We start from the raw sequence: 15,957 nt of genomic DNA, 5'->3' as shown, positions 1-15,957 counted from the left end.
GAGCCGAATAGATAACGTGGCCTTGTGATGAAGCCACGTGGCTTCATCACAACCTGCCCACCGGATTGTGAACAAACTGAAGACAGTGGCAGTTGGCTATTGAATCAATGACTGCTCGCGAGGTTATGCTCATGAAGAGCAACTTGAGTTTCACAGGCCCCATCGGTGGCAGTGCCCACCATTGCAGGGCAAAGGTACATCGCTTAACCGCTGCACCTCTTCGCCAGGACTGGCATGAGGACTCTCAGTGACTGTAAAATAAAAATATGACCAATTCCTCTACAATGTTTGCTGCGATAGCACTTCAGAGTCCTCTCAATTATTTTTTCAGCTGTAGTACTTAACGCAGACAGCGCCATAGTAATTTTAGCATAGGGCTCGAGGTGTGGGGGGGGGGGGGGGGGGGCGGGGCGGGGGGGGGGGGGGCTGTGCGATTCGATAGCCAGTGCCTCCGAGCACTGGAAAAGTTCTGGGGGCATGGAGACTATCAGAATGCGACTCACGTTGAAAGCATGCGACATATTGCGGGAGAGACGATGCGTATAAGAAAAGGGCAAATTCTGCGAAAACTAGAAATTTGCATAACTTTTCTACTTGCAACAATGGGATTTCTCAGGAGCAATGTTCTCCACATACCGGGGTCTTCACTCAAGGTCCTTTTCAGTTAAAAACGCCATCCAGAGTTTAATATCTCATCGCGCATTCGAATTATTTGGAATGGCGAAAACTGGGATGTAACGAAATGAAGCGGACATACGTGAGCTCTTGTGCTTTTCGTCCTGGAACGTTTACCAGTGTGGTGAATGAGAAAATCTGAGGCAGAAAGTCGACGCACAAGAAAGCTGAAATTATTTTTTTAAAAAAGGCACATTATCTTTAATCGTATTCGCAAGAATGAGGTGTTCGTAAGTTGGTGCACTGCGACAGAATACGGTGAAAAACTAAAAACAACTCATTAGTTCCCGCCAAATCCTTGGAGCATATTCTTCCTTTTTTACTGTGTCCAATTTCGGCCTGGCGGTCTGCAGGAGGCTGTTTCACAGGAAGCTGAATGTACAAACTGGCCGAGGTCACCACACGCACTCTGGTGATCCTTCTAATGGCAGGGATACCCTTTTCGTGCAGCCCCTTAACATCCTAATGTGTTCCCAGCATGAGCACAGCATTTCTGATCTCTTCCATGTGTGTGTTTAAGCTCGCGCATTCTTTGGCGTTCTGCGAAAGGCCTGCTGGGGGACGAAGTTCTCGCTTTGAAACTCTTGTTCGATCGGAAGCCGGGAACCTAAAGAGGAAAGGTTGCTCCTCTTGCAATTTTTGTTTATGAGGGTTACTAAGCATCGTTGATTAATTTTTCGAGTAAGGGGCAAAGCACATGGCACTGATTTATTTGCGCTACATTGTCGAATGTGGGGGACAAGCGTGGCTGCCACGCCAACAAAGGTGTCCTATAGGAGAAGGGGCGTAGCCAGGAGGGTGGCTCATGGGGCTTCAGCCCCCTCGAAATCTTTTCGTACTGTTATGCACATACGACCAGAACAACAACTGGCACTGGAAATAATGCTGGATTTTGTCTACAATGTTTTTTTCACGCTCAAGAAGACATTTCGGCGCGTACATTGAGAACTCGGGCTGTAGTTCGTGGCAAATTAAGCCCATGCACTTTGAGTCACAGAATGCAAGGAGCCCCATCCGAGCACACAGTTTCATGGGAGCAGGCTCGTCGCGGCATCTCGCGGCTGCCGCGAAATATACGGAGCGCATGGAGTTCAATTCCGGAACTTTATGGATGTAAATTTCTCATAAACTTTGTCCTTTACATAGCGAAGCAGAAAAAACCAATGAGAGCAAAGTAAAAGGCCCTGTTCCTCCCGGACCATAAATGCTTAATTAGGAAAACGTCTGACGGTATGGGCTTGAATACCGCCGAAAATGTGGCGTTTCTTGGCACAGTTAGCATCATGATGAAAATTAACATGCGAATAGAAAAATTACGAGGAGATCAATAGACAATTCAACCGACCTTGCTCCTTCTAAGCCCGGCGCACACGGCATTTCCCAACAAACTGTCTCGAATATTGGGTAGTTCAACTTGTCGCATTACCTGTGGATTTCGTTTTTCCTTTTTGTTTCTTGTTTTAGCTACCTGCTTTTTCTTTTTTTTTAACCTAACCAATACCCTTATTTATTTTCTCTGTGCACAATAATTGTGGCCACTTTGCAGGCAGCTAAAATATTTTCGTATTGATTTCTGCATTCTTCCTCTAATACTCTATCCATGTGGTGCTGTCGCGACCACCTCATGGCCCAAATACCTATCACATTTTCTGCGATCATAGTTTTATTCTTGCAGGAATGTCTGTCTTTGCGTAAAGGTTACTATCTGTGATTGCGCAACACGTTTATTTGACATGTTCGAGATAATATACAGAGAAACTTTACCTTCGTATCTACAACCTTTGTCCGCAAAGTTTCGGGACTGAGTACATTAAAAAAATTCGTTTAACATTGAAGCCATTTGTGCAGCACCACTTCGAAATAGTCTTCCTTGCAGTGTATACACAGCTTCCAACGCTTCTTGAGGTCTTGGAAACCGTTGGAAAACGCTTCTTTTGGAAGGGCTGTTAGCTGTTTTGTCGTAGTCTTGAACGGCCTCCACGCTCCTCATCCAGAGTCTTTTTAGGGCTCTGTCTTCACACGAGGAAACAGAAAAAAGTCGCGAGGGCAGAAGTCAGGCGAGTATGGCTGCTGGGGAAGTACAGTAATGCTGTGCTTGGCGAGAAATTTTGTCACACTGAGAGCAGCGTGCGTCCTTGCGTTATCGTGAAGAAGGCTCCAATGTTCAGATGCCCATAAGTCAGGGCGATGGCGTCGCAGTGCATCACGCATGGGTTGGAGCATGCGGATATAAAACTCCTGATTCACCGTCTGCCCCTGTGGGACTAACTTGTGGTGTACAATACCTCTGGCATCGAAAAATAATTATCAGCATCGTCTTTGTTTTGGTCTTCTGTCGCCGTACCCTTCTCGGCGCCGGAGAGCTTATGGACCGCCATTCGGCACTCTGCCTCTTTGAGGATCGTATTGAAAACACCATGTTTCGACTTCAGCAATAATGCTTTGGGCGAATGCAGCATCGTTGTCTGGCTCGGAGAGCAAATCAGCGCTCGCTGATGCCCACGTCATTCTGGTCTTGTGTGAGGGAGTGCGGCACAAATGTGGCATTCAGCTTTCGTTTGCCCAAGTTCTCACGCAAAATTTGGTGGCATGTTGTCTTACTAATGTCGAGAGCATCTGATAGCATGCGGAATGTAATGGTGCGGTCTTGTTGTACGATTTCGCTGATCTGAGTCAGGTTGTTTTCATTACGTGAGGTTGAAGTGCGCCCCTGCCTTGTGTAGTCTTCCGCCGACGTTCTCCCTGAAACGAACCTCTTGTGTCGCTCGAAAACTAGCGCCCGCTATAATGTCTCGTTGCCGTAAGCGTCTTGAAGGAGCTCATACGCCTGCGTGGCTGTCTTGCCAAGCTCCACACAGAATTTTTCGTTTACACACTGTTCGAGCTGGATGTCAATCTCTAAACATTCACTCACAGTGGAATGCGCCTACGACTAGTGACAACGTATTTTGCAGGTAGTGCCATCTAGCGGCTGCCATAGCAATTAACAGAAATAGCTCACGCTAACCCGAAAATAAGGCGCTGCATATACGCACCAACATTTGCTTTGGGGAATCATTTCTAGAGAAGAAAATAAATCGGTCTCGAAACTTTACGAACAATGGTTGTATATTTACTGCGGAATATACGTACATTTAAATATCTTCTTCCCATGTTTCGTCTATACATGCAGTGAACTTGGTTTCCAGCGACCATTTTTTGCCCTTTCTCAAGCTGTATCTTCGCATTTGTGACATTCCGTTGTATCTTCGCATTTCTAATGTATATTTTGCAGGATTCCTCATTTTTATATATGCTCTCTGTTGCGACATGATTTCGGCGTGATTACTTGCAATAGTCGACCGGTGACAGGTGCGCCAGCACAGTAAATTGGAACGAAGGACAGAGTCACTCAGGTTTTTTCGTGGCCATTGCATATGTGCAAAATTGTAAACAAGGTTTTTGAATGACACCGATTCGTTAAAGTATTTGTCCTCAACTTGAATATTCAATGAAGTGAAGTAGCAGTCACTGACCATAGTCGAAAAAAGAAAGACGTTTCGAAACCCGTACGGGTTTCTTGTTCACAGTGAGCAGGACAAGAGCGGTGGCGAATTTATATCCGGCGAATGTGACGTAAAGATCGGGCGTAGATGCCTGGCATGGGGCCAGCGTTCTTGTTTAATGTTGCTTGTCCTGTTTGGATGAATAGCGATTCCAGCAGAAGGCGCGTCGTCAGCTTTCTTTCCTTAGATAAGATGGAGGCATTGCCCCAGTCAATCTGGTGGCCAGTGTCGTGTGCATGACCCGCCAGCGCATTTGTGGCATGCTTTTTGTTTTTCACATCACGTTGGTGGTCCTTTATGCGTCTTGAGAACTTCCCTGTCTCACCGATGTAGGCATGATTGCAGTTCAGGCATGGTATTTTGTAGACGACTCCTGGAAACTGCTCATTTGGTAGTCGGTCTTTCACATTCATTAGCTGATTCCGCAGCTTGCTGACAGGCATGTGGGCCACGCGTAAGTCGTATTTTGAGAACACACGAGACAACGCTTCGCTGATACCAGGCATGTATGGAATGCCTGCTCGTGTTCGATACGTCCTACAATCAGTGGTAGCTGGATGTGCAGCTAGTTCTTGTAGCTTTGATATGAAGCGGCTCGGATAACCGTTGGCTGACAGTTCTTCGTGCACTCTTTTTAACTCCTTTTCTTGATCTCGGCTTTTGCAGACACGTGTCGCACGTTTGGTCAGTGATGTGACGACGGAGGCTTTGTGCGCAACTGGATGATTTGAATGAAAATTGAAGTACGGGGCTGTGTGCGTAGGCTTTCTGTACACAGAGAACGAAAGGCGATTGTCCCTCCGCTCGACCAGGACATCCAAGAAGGGAAGGCGGTTTTCTTGCTCAAACTCGGCCGTGAACTTCAAGCTTGGTTCGACACTGTTTAGTTCATGTAGAAACCGCGACGCGTCCTCTTTCCTTAATATGCAAAAACAGTCGTCGACATACCGGTAGAAGACCTTGGGTGCTGGAGTGAAAGCATTCAATACCTTGTCCTTTAGTGCTTCCATGACGAGGTTTGCTGTGGTGACCGATATGGAAGCGCCCATCGCAGTGCCTTGGGTCTGTCTGTAGAACTTTGAATTAAAGGAAAAATACGTATTGCTTAGGCAGAACCGTAGCAGTGTGCTCAGCTCTGGAACGTCGAAGGGCGTACGACTTGCAAGATTGCGGTCCTTCTCCAACGCTTCCTCGCACGTGGAAACGGCTAGGTCAACCGGGACACTGGTGAAGAGTGCCGTGACGTCGAAGGAGACCATTACGTCCTCTGCGTCCAATTCCAAGTCATGCAGTTTCTGAACAAAATTTGAAGAGTTCCCGATGTACGTCCTAGTCTTTCCGGATAAAGGGCTGAACACTTCGTGGAGGTACCCCGAAAGTCGATACAGTGGCGACCTTGTGAAGTCCACTATCGGGCGTAGGGGGACTCCAGGCTTGTGGATCTTCGGTAGACCGTATATAGCAGGAGCCGAACCATTTGTGCATAGGAGGCGGTAGCAAAGTTTCTTGTTATCCGGGGGCACGAGCTTAAATAGGCCCGCCAGCAGTTCTTGCAATTTTGTTTGCAATCTGGCCGTAGGATCGCGTGGTACAGACAAGTAGGTGCCGTCGTTCAGTAAACCAATCATCTTGTCATTGTATTCACTGCGGTTGAGCAGGACGGTAGCATTCCTTTTGTCTGCCGGTAAGATGGCAATCTCCGGGTTCCTTCTGAGGTCGCGTATGGCTCGTTTCTCAGCCACAGAGAAGAGGGGCTTATGCCGCCACTTCGAGAGAACGCCAATGGCGCGAGTGCGGGCTTCATCTCGGACGTTCATAGGTAGCAGGCTTACCGCACGCTCAACCGCACAGCTTACCTTTTTCTTTTCTGGTGGGCGATCTGTATTAAAGCTCAAACCGCGGCAGAGGACAGAGGTTTCAGCTGCGCTTGGCTTGTAGGAGGAGAGGTACACCACAACCTGTCTTTTGTTCTCTTCCCTTGGAATCCGAAGAACCTATCCTCCTACAAGCCAAGCGCAGCTGAAACCTCTGTCCTCTGCCGCGGTTTGACCTTTAATACAGATCGCCCACCAGAAAAGAAAAAGGTAATCTGTGCGGTTGAGCGTGCGGTAAGCCTGCTACCTATGAACGTCCGAGATGAAGCCCGCACTCGCGCCATTGGCGTTCTCTCGAAGTGGCGGCATAAGCCCCTCTTCTCTGTGGCTGAGAAACGAGCCATACGCGACCTCAGAAGGAACCCGGAGATTGCCATCTTACCGGCAGACAAAAGGAATGCTACCGTCCTGCTCAACCGCAGTGAATACAATGACAAGATGATTGGTTTACTGAACGACGGCACCTACTAGTCTGTACCACGCGATCCTACGGCCAGATTGCAAACAAAATTGCAAGAACTGCTGGCGGGCCTATTTAAGCTCGTGCCTCCGGAAAACAAGAAACTTTACTACCGCCTCCTATGCACAAATGGTTCGGCTCCTGCTATATACGGTCTACCGAAGATCCACAAGCCTGGAGTCCCCCTACGCCCGATAGTGGACTTCACAAGGTCGCCACTGTATCGACTTTCGGGGTACCTCCACGAAGTGTTCAGCCCTTTATCCGGAAAGACTAGGACGTACATCGGGAACTCTTCAAATTTTGTTCAGAAACTGCATGACTTGGAATTGGACGCAGAGGACGTAATGGTCTCCTTCGACGTCACGGCACTCTTCACCAGTGTCCCGGTTGACCTAGCCGTTTCCACGTGCGAGGAAGCGTTGGAGAAGGACCGCAATCTTGCAAGTCGTACGCCCTTCGACGTTCCAGAGCTGAGCACACTGCTACGGTTCTGCCTAAGCAATACGTATTTTTTCTTTAATTCAAAGTTCTACAGACAGACCCAAGGCACTGCGATGGGCGCTTCCATATCGGTCACCACAGCAAACCTCGTCATGGAAGCACTAGAGGACAAGGTATTGAATGCTTTCACTCCAGCACCCAAGGTCTTCTACCGGTATGTCGACGACTGTTTTTGCATATTAAGGAAAGAGGACGCGTCGCGGTTTCTACATGAACTAAACAGTGTCGAACCAAGCTTGAAGTTCACGGCCGAGTTTGAGCAAGAAAACCGCCTTCCCTTCTTGGATGTCCTGGTCGAGCGGAGGGACAATCGCCTTTCGTTCTCTGTGTACAGAAAGCCTACGCACACAGCCCAGTACTTGAATTTTCATTCAAATCATCCAGTTGCGCACAAAGCCTCCGTCGTCACATCACTGACCAAACGTGCGACACGTGTCTGCAAAAGCCGAGAAGATCAAAAAAAGGAGTTAAAAAGAGTGCACGAAGAACTGTCAGCCAACGGTTATCCGAGCCGCTTCATATCAAAGCTACAAGAACGAGCTGCATATCCAGCTACCACTGATTGTAGGACGTATCGAACACGAGCAGGCATTCCATACATGTCTGGTATCAGCGAAGCGTTGTCTCGTGTGTTCTCAAAATACGACTTACGCGTGGCCCACATGCCTGTCAGCAAGCTGCGGAATCAGCTAATGAATGTGAAAGACCGACTACCAAATGAGCAGTTTCCAGGAGTCGTCTACAAAATACCATGCCTGAACTGCAATCATGCCTACATCGGTGAGACAGGGAAGTTCTCAAGACGCATAAAGGACCACCAACGTGATGTGAAAAACAAAAAGCATGCCACAAATGCGCTGGCGGGTCATGCACACGACACTGGCCACCATATTGACTGGGGCAATGCCTCCATCTTATCTAAGGAAAGAAACCTGACGACGCGCCTTCTGCTGGAATCGCTATTCATCCAAACAGCACAAGCAACATTAAACAAGAACGCTGGCCCCATGCCAGGCATCTACGCCCGATCTTTACGTCACATTCGCCGGATATAAATTCGCCACCGCTCTTGTCCTGCTCACTGTGAACAAGAAACCCGTACGGGTTTCGAAACGTCTTTCTTTTTTCGACTATGGTCAGTGACTGCTACTTCACTTCATTGCATCACCATGCCTGACCAGACGGATTTCCATCGAACTCTTGACTACAACTTGAATATTCATATCAGGGACATGCACTACTTTGCGGTTTCCAACTGACATAATTCTAAAATTCATGAGAGATATTATTTGCTTACAAATAGACAAAAAGATGAAAGCAATGATATCAGTTATTTCTGCACAGTTTTTGGACATACGAAGATATTCTTTTATACAAATACAACTTTTACTTGCCTAGACGCTGCGTAGATTTCAGGGCTTTCTTTTCAGGATCTCAGAAGCAATAGCATTGACAATGGCAAGTATGATTAATGTACTTGAACTCATCCTATACGCGGAGGCCGCGGTGCAACATGAGCTCCCCTCAAACAAAATTTCTGGCTACGCCATGGCATAGCAGAGCTTGTGCATAAAGTGAAGTGTATGCGAGCAGGCGCGACCAGCAGCGCAGAAATCTGCAGAATCCTTTTGTGCTTTTGTCTGAACCTGGAAAGGCGCATTTCCAGCGTTGGACTGGGTCCAGCGACCGATATAGTTTTGTATGGCATAGCACCTCAGGCTGGAACAACTGCAGCCAGAAGACGAACAAGCCGCTAATCAGACAAATCTTCTCGGGACCATCGTTGCAAGGACGCATTGGGGAGAGAACATCTGAGTCAGAGGGGGGCGTTTTGGTTTCAGTTTGTAATATTACGCACTACTGATGTTTTGCGCGTGTCCTAAATTTGGTGTATTCGTTGACCAAGACAGTGCTGTAAAACACGCGTTTTTTGCCCGCAATGCTTTCTCGTTTGCTTCTTCTGCGACGCGGGAATTTTGTAGCAAAGCCTGAATGTCGAAGACTCCTGCACCCTGAACAAAGGCTGTTCAAGATCTTTTTTTTTTGTCTTCAAACTAAAGGAAAGTATCAATACAGCTACGCTCTTTTCTTGAGCTGTGTGTTTTTTTTTTCATGATCAGCTGACGCAGATTTCAATATATTATTGACAAGGGTGCAGTGATATGATCCAGGGGATACCCAGTTTAACTATGGATAATAAGGGTATCACTGGTTGGACAAGATGAAACCGGCGAAGAGCTTTTTGATTTTTGAGCCAGCCCGGGCATGAATGCATCGGTGCATTGAGTTGACATATGTCAGCCGACGGCAAATGAGAAAGTTTTCATTTACAACGCTTGGTTTCCGCATCCATTAAAGTATGCACGCTAGCTATTATGTTGCCAAAACCCGCTTTAACTACAGCTAACAAAGGAGACTTTTTATATACTTCCATAAATTTAAAACCTGTCACAGCGTTCAAAACATGCATGGCCTTTCGCCATTTGTTAGACGAGTTTTTTTTGTCATCCAAATTGCTTTGTCATTCAAACCTCATGGAAGCTTTTGTATTATTTTTCATCGGCTAAATCGTGCATTGGCCTTCAGCAACAAGCGTATAAAAAGCGGGGCTCCGCGTCCACGTTCACATTCTCCCAACCAGCCCTGCAGCCGTTTCAGCTTCAGTACAACGGTACGTATACCCCTTCACCGCAGAACTGGAGTTTCTTTTCGATATCATATGTTACCGCTGCATTACAAAACTCGGTGTCCACCTTGTTGGCACTTTCATGTTCCCGAGAAGCTTGAGGGTTTCGTTATATTCGACTAAGATGGAGCCTGATCTCTTACTTATCAAGGCGCCAGTGCAAGCTAGAGCTAGTGCAAGGTACTTTCACCGGGTCCACCGGATCTCACAAGTTTATGCTTTCAGTGCTTTGATAACGCGTTGAGTATCAGATGCGAGATTCAAAAGACACTGTGTTATCCTCAAAATTTAGGCTACTGGGAATAAAGACAGCAGTCGTGAGAATGGGGATCTTTACAGTATGCCTCCTTTATATATTACTCGCTCTCCACCTTTCTCTCCTTGTGGTCAGATATAATAAACACAAATCCGGAAAGGCAGCCGATAAATAGCAGGTGTAATGAAGGTTATAAGGTACGCCACAATTTAGGTCGGGTGAGTTTATACCTCCGGGGGTATTTATCTTGCCCTGAATCATCCGCACTGTTTTTTTTGGCATTTTGAGTTCATAAAAAGGTGTTTCTTGGCCGCCGCTGTACTGCTTTGTCCTTAATATATGCCTTCATATCCAGCAATTGCGGACAAAAATTTATAAAATTGTAAAGTTGTATCACACTTTTACGAAAATAATGAAGTGAATGGTCCTTTCTTCTGATATGTAGCAAAACCTTTCATTTAAAGAGTTTTCATCTATCGAATCGAACCTTTATGTCTCCTATATAAAACCAAAGGTGATGGCTTTTTATGACAGCAAAAACGTTAATAGAAAAAAATTTAAAATTGCCTTCGAGAGTTGTGCGGATACTTGATCGTTACAGTTAAATCACTGTAACGATCAAGTGTCCGTACAACTCTCGATGGCAATTTTGAACTTTTAAATTTTGAATTTTGAATTTTGAAGTTTTTAAAGTTTGAATGCAAGTTTTATTACATTAAATAAAAATTGCGGTAATAGAAAGGTTTCTCGTCCAAAAAATGCTTTTGTCCAGAATTGCTGTGTATGATCCATTTACCTGTCCACGCAACGAAAGTGATAGATTGAGTTTAAATGTCATGATTTGATTATACCACAGCAGCTTCTTCTATGAGTAAAGCGTTTATTTTGTTTCTTCATTTCCTCATAATGATTCCAGAATTTTAATCCCGTCGCGGGTACAGAACAACGAACTGCCGCAGTGATGGCTGTTTGCGCATTGTCCAACAGACGTCGCTTTTTGAACGTTTTATTTCCGGATATACCTCAGTTTGCCGAAACGTTTCCCCTTGACTGTTGCAGTGCTCAAGAGACATGGCAAACCTCTCAAGTCTCATCGTCTTCGGGGCTGCTTTTATAGGTATGAGTTTTTAATTAAGAGTTGAAACGAAGATACAGCATTTTTATCATAAGAGGAGCAAGCGAAATAGTTCTATACCTGTAACAATTGCCTTCATTAGGTAGCACGACGTTTACAAGAATATTTCAGAAGTGCATTTCCGAAAGAAACACACTGCGTAGTTCCTGCGCAGCAAGCAGGCCTTCACGGCAGATCTGTGGTTTCTGAAGTATGCATTCCCCAAAAATCTTCTCGGTACAGTGAAAAGTTGTTTTCTTTGGCGAGTAAGGGAGAGGAGGGCAAACCACAAGACAGGACATGCGGAAAATTGAATGTGCCTAGTTTCACTTAATGCGTGGCCTTTAAGTGAGCTAAAATACGATGTATACTTTCACAGATGGAGTAGCACCATCATAAAATAAGGTCTACAGATAAAAGAGAATAACTGTGAGTCGATTGCAAAGAAAGAATTTTCTAACTTTGAAATGGAGAAAACAATGTGGACGCAAGAAAGAGAACCTAAGTTGAGTATTAATGTCCCTAGCTGAGCTCAACACCGCATATTGAAGCGTGATTAGTGTAGCTAAACCCAGAAATACTATAAAAATTCCAGAAAATGAATCTCGTCAAGCTACCGAAATATGAAGTTGACATTAGTCATTAATGCATACTGCCCATCTTAGAACTAATCCACGGGACCTCTATCATGTTTTCAGTTCTGTTGAGACCGCGCATTGTCTATCGTTTTCTCGACCGAAGTGTCTAATATCGTGTCGTGAACGCTTCAAGCATCCTTGAAGGAATGAAGTCTGTTCCTTCCTCTTGCTTTTTTTCGCAGCGGCTGTTTTCACCGGTGCTCATGCGTTTATACGCCCTGATCTCAGTTATCGTAGGAGCGAGCTTTCAACGCCTGATGAACGAATCGAAGACAGCCTCCAGTGAAGGGAATCCTGTTGACGGCGCCAAAATGCAGGATTTGATACAAAGTGCGAATCCATTGTCAGAAACGAGCAAATAAATTGGACAAACGAGGACTCGAACTGCATTTCTTGGGTGCTTGCACCCAATATCATGCACTTCATGCACTCCAGCAAAAATGTGGTTCTGGCACAGTCAACTTCTTGCAGCCATCAAAATAAAACGCTCACTGATCTTCTATGCGCACAAAAAAACAAGAATGTGTCACCGAACTGCCATTTCAAAGCCCTAATTCTGAAGATCTAGACCGCCCCGACCAGTGTCTCCCTGCTCAGCCTGAGCCCGGCCCACCCAGCTCGACGCGAGGACCGGCCGGGCTCGTTCCCGGGTTAAGAGGTAAAAAAAAAAGAGGTACTGACAAAGTGCTCTCCTGCTACACATTTGAGGAATTGGTGTGCAAAGGCTCTCTAAGAGGAATATTAATTAAAATAACTGGTTTGGCGAACATAGCACTCAGGTGATATGTCGCGGACTAACCCCGACTGCTTTTCAAAGAGTGACCTTCCCTATAAGCAGCGCCTGTTCCGAGAGGTAAATGAGTGCAGTTCCATACATGCCCGTTAAACTTTGCATTACCTCTAGAGTTTAATCAGCATTTTTATTGAGTATTAGCTATTTTATTGATCATGGTGCCGTGGTGTGAATTGCTGGCCGCACAGGCCCCGGTTTTATGAAGAAAAGCAAAAGTGCCTCTTTGTTTGAAGCTGTGCGTTTGAACCCCCGATGTGTCATTATTCAATATGCCCTCCTTCAATGGCGTTTCTAATCGCTCACAGACGTCTTTCTCGGACTCGAAGGCGGGCTCTTATAAACTGGCTTGGAACAGACGGCTTCCCTGTCGAGCAATGTCATGAAGGCCTGTCTCACAAGGGTATAAAACTTCCAATTCCGTGTTGTGCGTGGTAACACTTTAAAACAGTACATGCGGAGCGCTTTCTAATAGATCTTACGCCGTATTCTCGCTGATAGCGGAAAGAGTCTAAGCAAGCGGTGCAGTGTGCTTAAGTAGGTGAACGGCCTCGTGCAAACCAGCCATGCTTCAGGCGTTACAACGCTCCTAATGAATGCTGCAGTAGAGCAGCAACAACAGATTTTTTTTTGCTTTTAGAGCGAAAGCTCTCCTACTTGAGGTACACATCAGAGTTTCTCCTGTCTTTGCGTGTTAGACTTTGAAGCCGGACGAAATTCAAACCAAGGACACACCCCCAAGAATATATGAATATGGCTGAGACTATGTATGACTATGTGTTTTGTTGCACATATAAATAATATGCCTTTATGGTATGGTAATAGCTAATGATCGGTAAACACGGCCTTCGACCTGAGACAAAGGCCATTGGCGTTTAGACTTCGACATTTGGCCTGCATCTTTGAGCTTTGAATTTGACATTTAGAGCTAAGTTTCGTACTTCTTATTTGACGGGGTGCGTGACGTAGCAATGTCGTCACGCCATTCTTTACGATATATAACGCCGGATTGCTTTCGGTCGTTTGCAAGGTTCAGCAGAGTTTTACTTCAGCCAATTTTTTTAGCTTCTTGCCTTTCCTGTGTTATCGCGGCTAGGGGTGCGCGTCGGTTGGTGTTTGGTCACAGCACTGCGAGTGGCGCTGCCTAAACTCCGCATACAAACGTGCTTTTCCCGATTCCGCGACAAGAAGGAATTATAACTTGTGATGTGTTATTAACACCGTGAAAATATTTTAGCGCTCGTGGCCCTTTATTTTCGACTGGTTCCAGGCAGCAATCGAGAAAAAAAAATCGGTGTTTGTTTTTTCGGCGGGTGAGGAATATACGACTAATAGAGACAGCAATAGAAATTTTTACTGACGACCGAAAAGAGGATGCTTAAAGCCTGAGCGAGAAGTGATAATTTCGCCTGAATGCATTTTTAATGAAAGCTTTTGTAAATGGAGCTTCTAGTTGCCGCTGGGGCTGAAGACATAGTTGCTCAACGTGGCGACCTCGTTTTGCTGTATCATCTCTCGCTACCTCGGTCTTCAACCGAGCCACACTACGTTGTCGGCTTCGCTTTCTTTGCTGTCTAGAGGGACGATCACTGCGATGCGCTCCTTTTTATTCGCTGGCAACTCGCGTCCTTTCTAACTACAATACCTTGGCTCAGCCTTGGTGGACCATGCCTTGCTGGATCTGCAAAGAGCCCAGAGCCCGGTAAGCATAGTCAGGGAATGCATGCATTTCTCGATAGCGAAGAGGCCCACTTCTACTTGGCCTTTTCCTCGAATGTTCCCTACACTCTTGAAATAGGTTTCCTTAGTGGCACGTAAGGGTCCAGTTAGTGCCTGATCTACCTTTACTCGCACAAACATGGCGTTCCCGAACCAGTCTTTCAAGCTACACGATCGTTACTTTCCTGTAGTTCGTACTTCTCAGGCGAATGGCCAGCTATGTAGATGTCGAAAAAATCGAGATTAGGTGCAACTTGTTTTATTTGATTTATGTTGGTCTCGGAGGTATTGCGCGTACTTAGAATCTTTCCAAATGTAGAACTGCAAACAGTTCGCCTTCAGTAAAGGAAACATGGTGCGGAGCCTTCGGTTAAAGTATTTACGCTTAGAGGAGATTCGAGGATATCGTTTAACTGACACACTATCGCGCAGAGGAAAAAAAATGTTCACGGAGCTTCTCAATTAACCTCACCTGTATTCGCATGAACCAGCCGATGATTGAAATTGAGAAAATTTATAACGCCGAACCAAGTCGCAAAATATGCAAGCCTAATATTATATTAAATAGACATTGAGAAGTAATTGAGGTTTGTATAGATAAGGCACCCCGTTCTTTCCCCAAAGAGACCATTTTAAAAGAAATGTCAGTATTTTGTAATGAAGGAATGAACAAAAAATCTAGACGCAGGTGTCGCCTTCAGCGGCTGGTTTCGAAAGTGTATTGCGCGCTACGCCGCCGATTTTTTGTCTTCTGTATGATTGGTTATGCTTCGCCGCCAATCACTTCAAAACGGTTACAACCAGTTTATCATTTCGTTAAGCGCCTGGCGTGCTGGAATAAACCATTGAGAAAATTATCGAGTTGAACGTTCTGTCCAATAAATGCGTTTTTTTCTTTCTAGGGCGAAGCAAACACAGACAAAGAGCCAACGAACCAATCTTACTGTGAAATGGAATCGCATGAAGCTCTCCTCAACGTCCGCTTTACACAAGGATGAAATATCAGTCTCAGTGCAGGTGTTTTTCAGCTCGTGTTACCAGCCTTGTGTTGTCTGATGTGCAGTAGTAGTCAAAAGTAAAGAGCAAGGACGTTTAAGGTGAAGGTTATTGCGTGTGTCTCGTTAGACATGGCCGCCGTTAAAGATTTTCTGCATGAGGACGGAACAATCGCCGTTCGTCTCCGCAAGTTAAGGACTCCCTTGGATCACACAGCAATTCCAGTAAAATTTATTGAAGCTACCCATCGGGTATTTAACTTCTGAGAAAGACTTTTGCTGTGTGTGTATTAGTGTGACGGGTATGCTGGTTGCAAGGGAAGACTGCCGGGCCAGTGTCTTCACCGGGTGTTACTGTCGGTCTGACGGTACGTATAGACTAGGCCGCGTGAAAATAAAACTAAGACGCTCCAATTCAGAAAGCGGGAAAAGGCACACACATGTTTGGCACACACTGAAAGCCGAGGGAGAAACGTCTGAGGGGAAAAGGAAAAGTGTTCACTAAATGGTTTGGCATGGGCCCGTCGCACAGCGGAAGAGGTGGTGTCGCGAGTGTTCGGAAGGCTGTGGTTCGGGCCCACGGATATGCTTGTTCGGCGATGGACGGAGGTTGCCCCCGGCGAGAGTCAACAGCGTGGTCGGGGCTAGCTGTCGTATCCGAATCGGGAAGGCCGGAAAGGTGGAAGCGTCTCAAGGTGAAT

At 45.9% G+C, this 15,957-nt stretch overlaps 1 protein-coding gene across 1 annotated transcript; it reads left to right on the top strand.

Annotated features, from left to right (window-relative positions):
* The first annotated feature begins 107 nt into the window (after positions 1-107).
* LOC144095358 (uncharacterized) lies at positions 108-15,317 on the top strand. The gene is made up of 4 exons (XM_077629119.1): positions 108-194; positions 9,645-9,729; positions 11,060-11,117; positions 15,164-15,317. Exons 1-4 carry the CDS (start codon positions 108-110, stop codon positions 15,315-15,317), a joined length of 384 nt encoding a protein of 127 aa, XP_077485245.1.
* The last annotated feature ends 640 nt before the right edge of the window (positions 15,318-15,957 follow it).

This window comes from Amblyomma americanum, chromosome 6, assembly GCF_052857255.1.
Source record: "Amblyomma americanum isolate KBUSLIRL-KWMA chromosome 6, ASM5285725v1, whole genome shotgun sequence".
NCBI lineage: Eukaryota > Metazoa > Arthropoda > Arachnida > Ixodida > Ixodidae > Amblyomma > Amblyomma americanum.
Note: the sequence above shows the minus strand (reverse complement) of the source record. Positions and strands in the feature narration are given on the sequence as shown.

Coding starts and splice junctions, on each gene's coding strand:
- LOC144095358 (XM_077629119.1), top strand. CDS start 108: ATGACTGCTCGCGAGGTTATGCTCATGAAGAGCAACTTGAGTTTCACA. Junction 195..9,644: donor CCCACCATTGCAGGGCAAAG/GTACATCGCTTA, acceptor ATTGGCCTTCAG/CAACAAGCGTATAAAAAGCG. Junction 11,118..15,163: donor CTTCGGGGCTGCTTTTATAG/GTATGAGTTTTT, acceptor TTTTCTTTCTAG/GGCGAAGCAAACACAGACAA.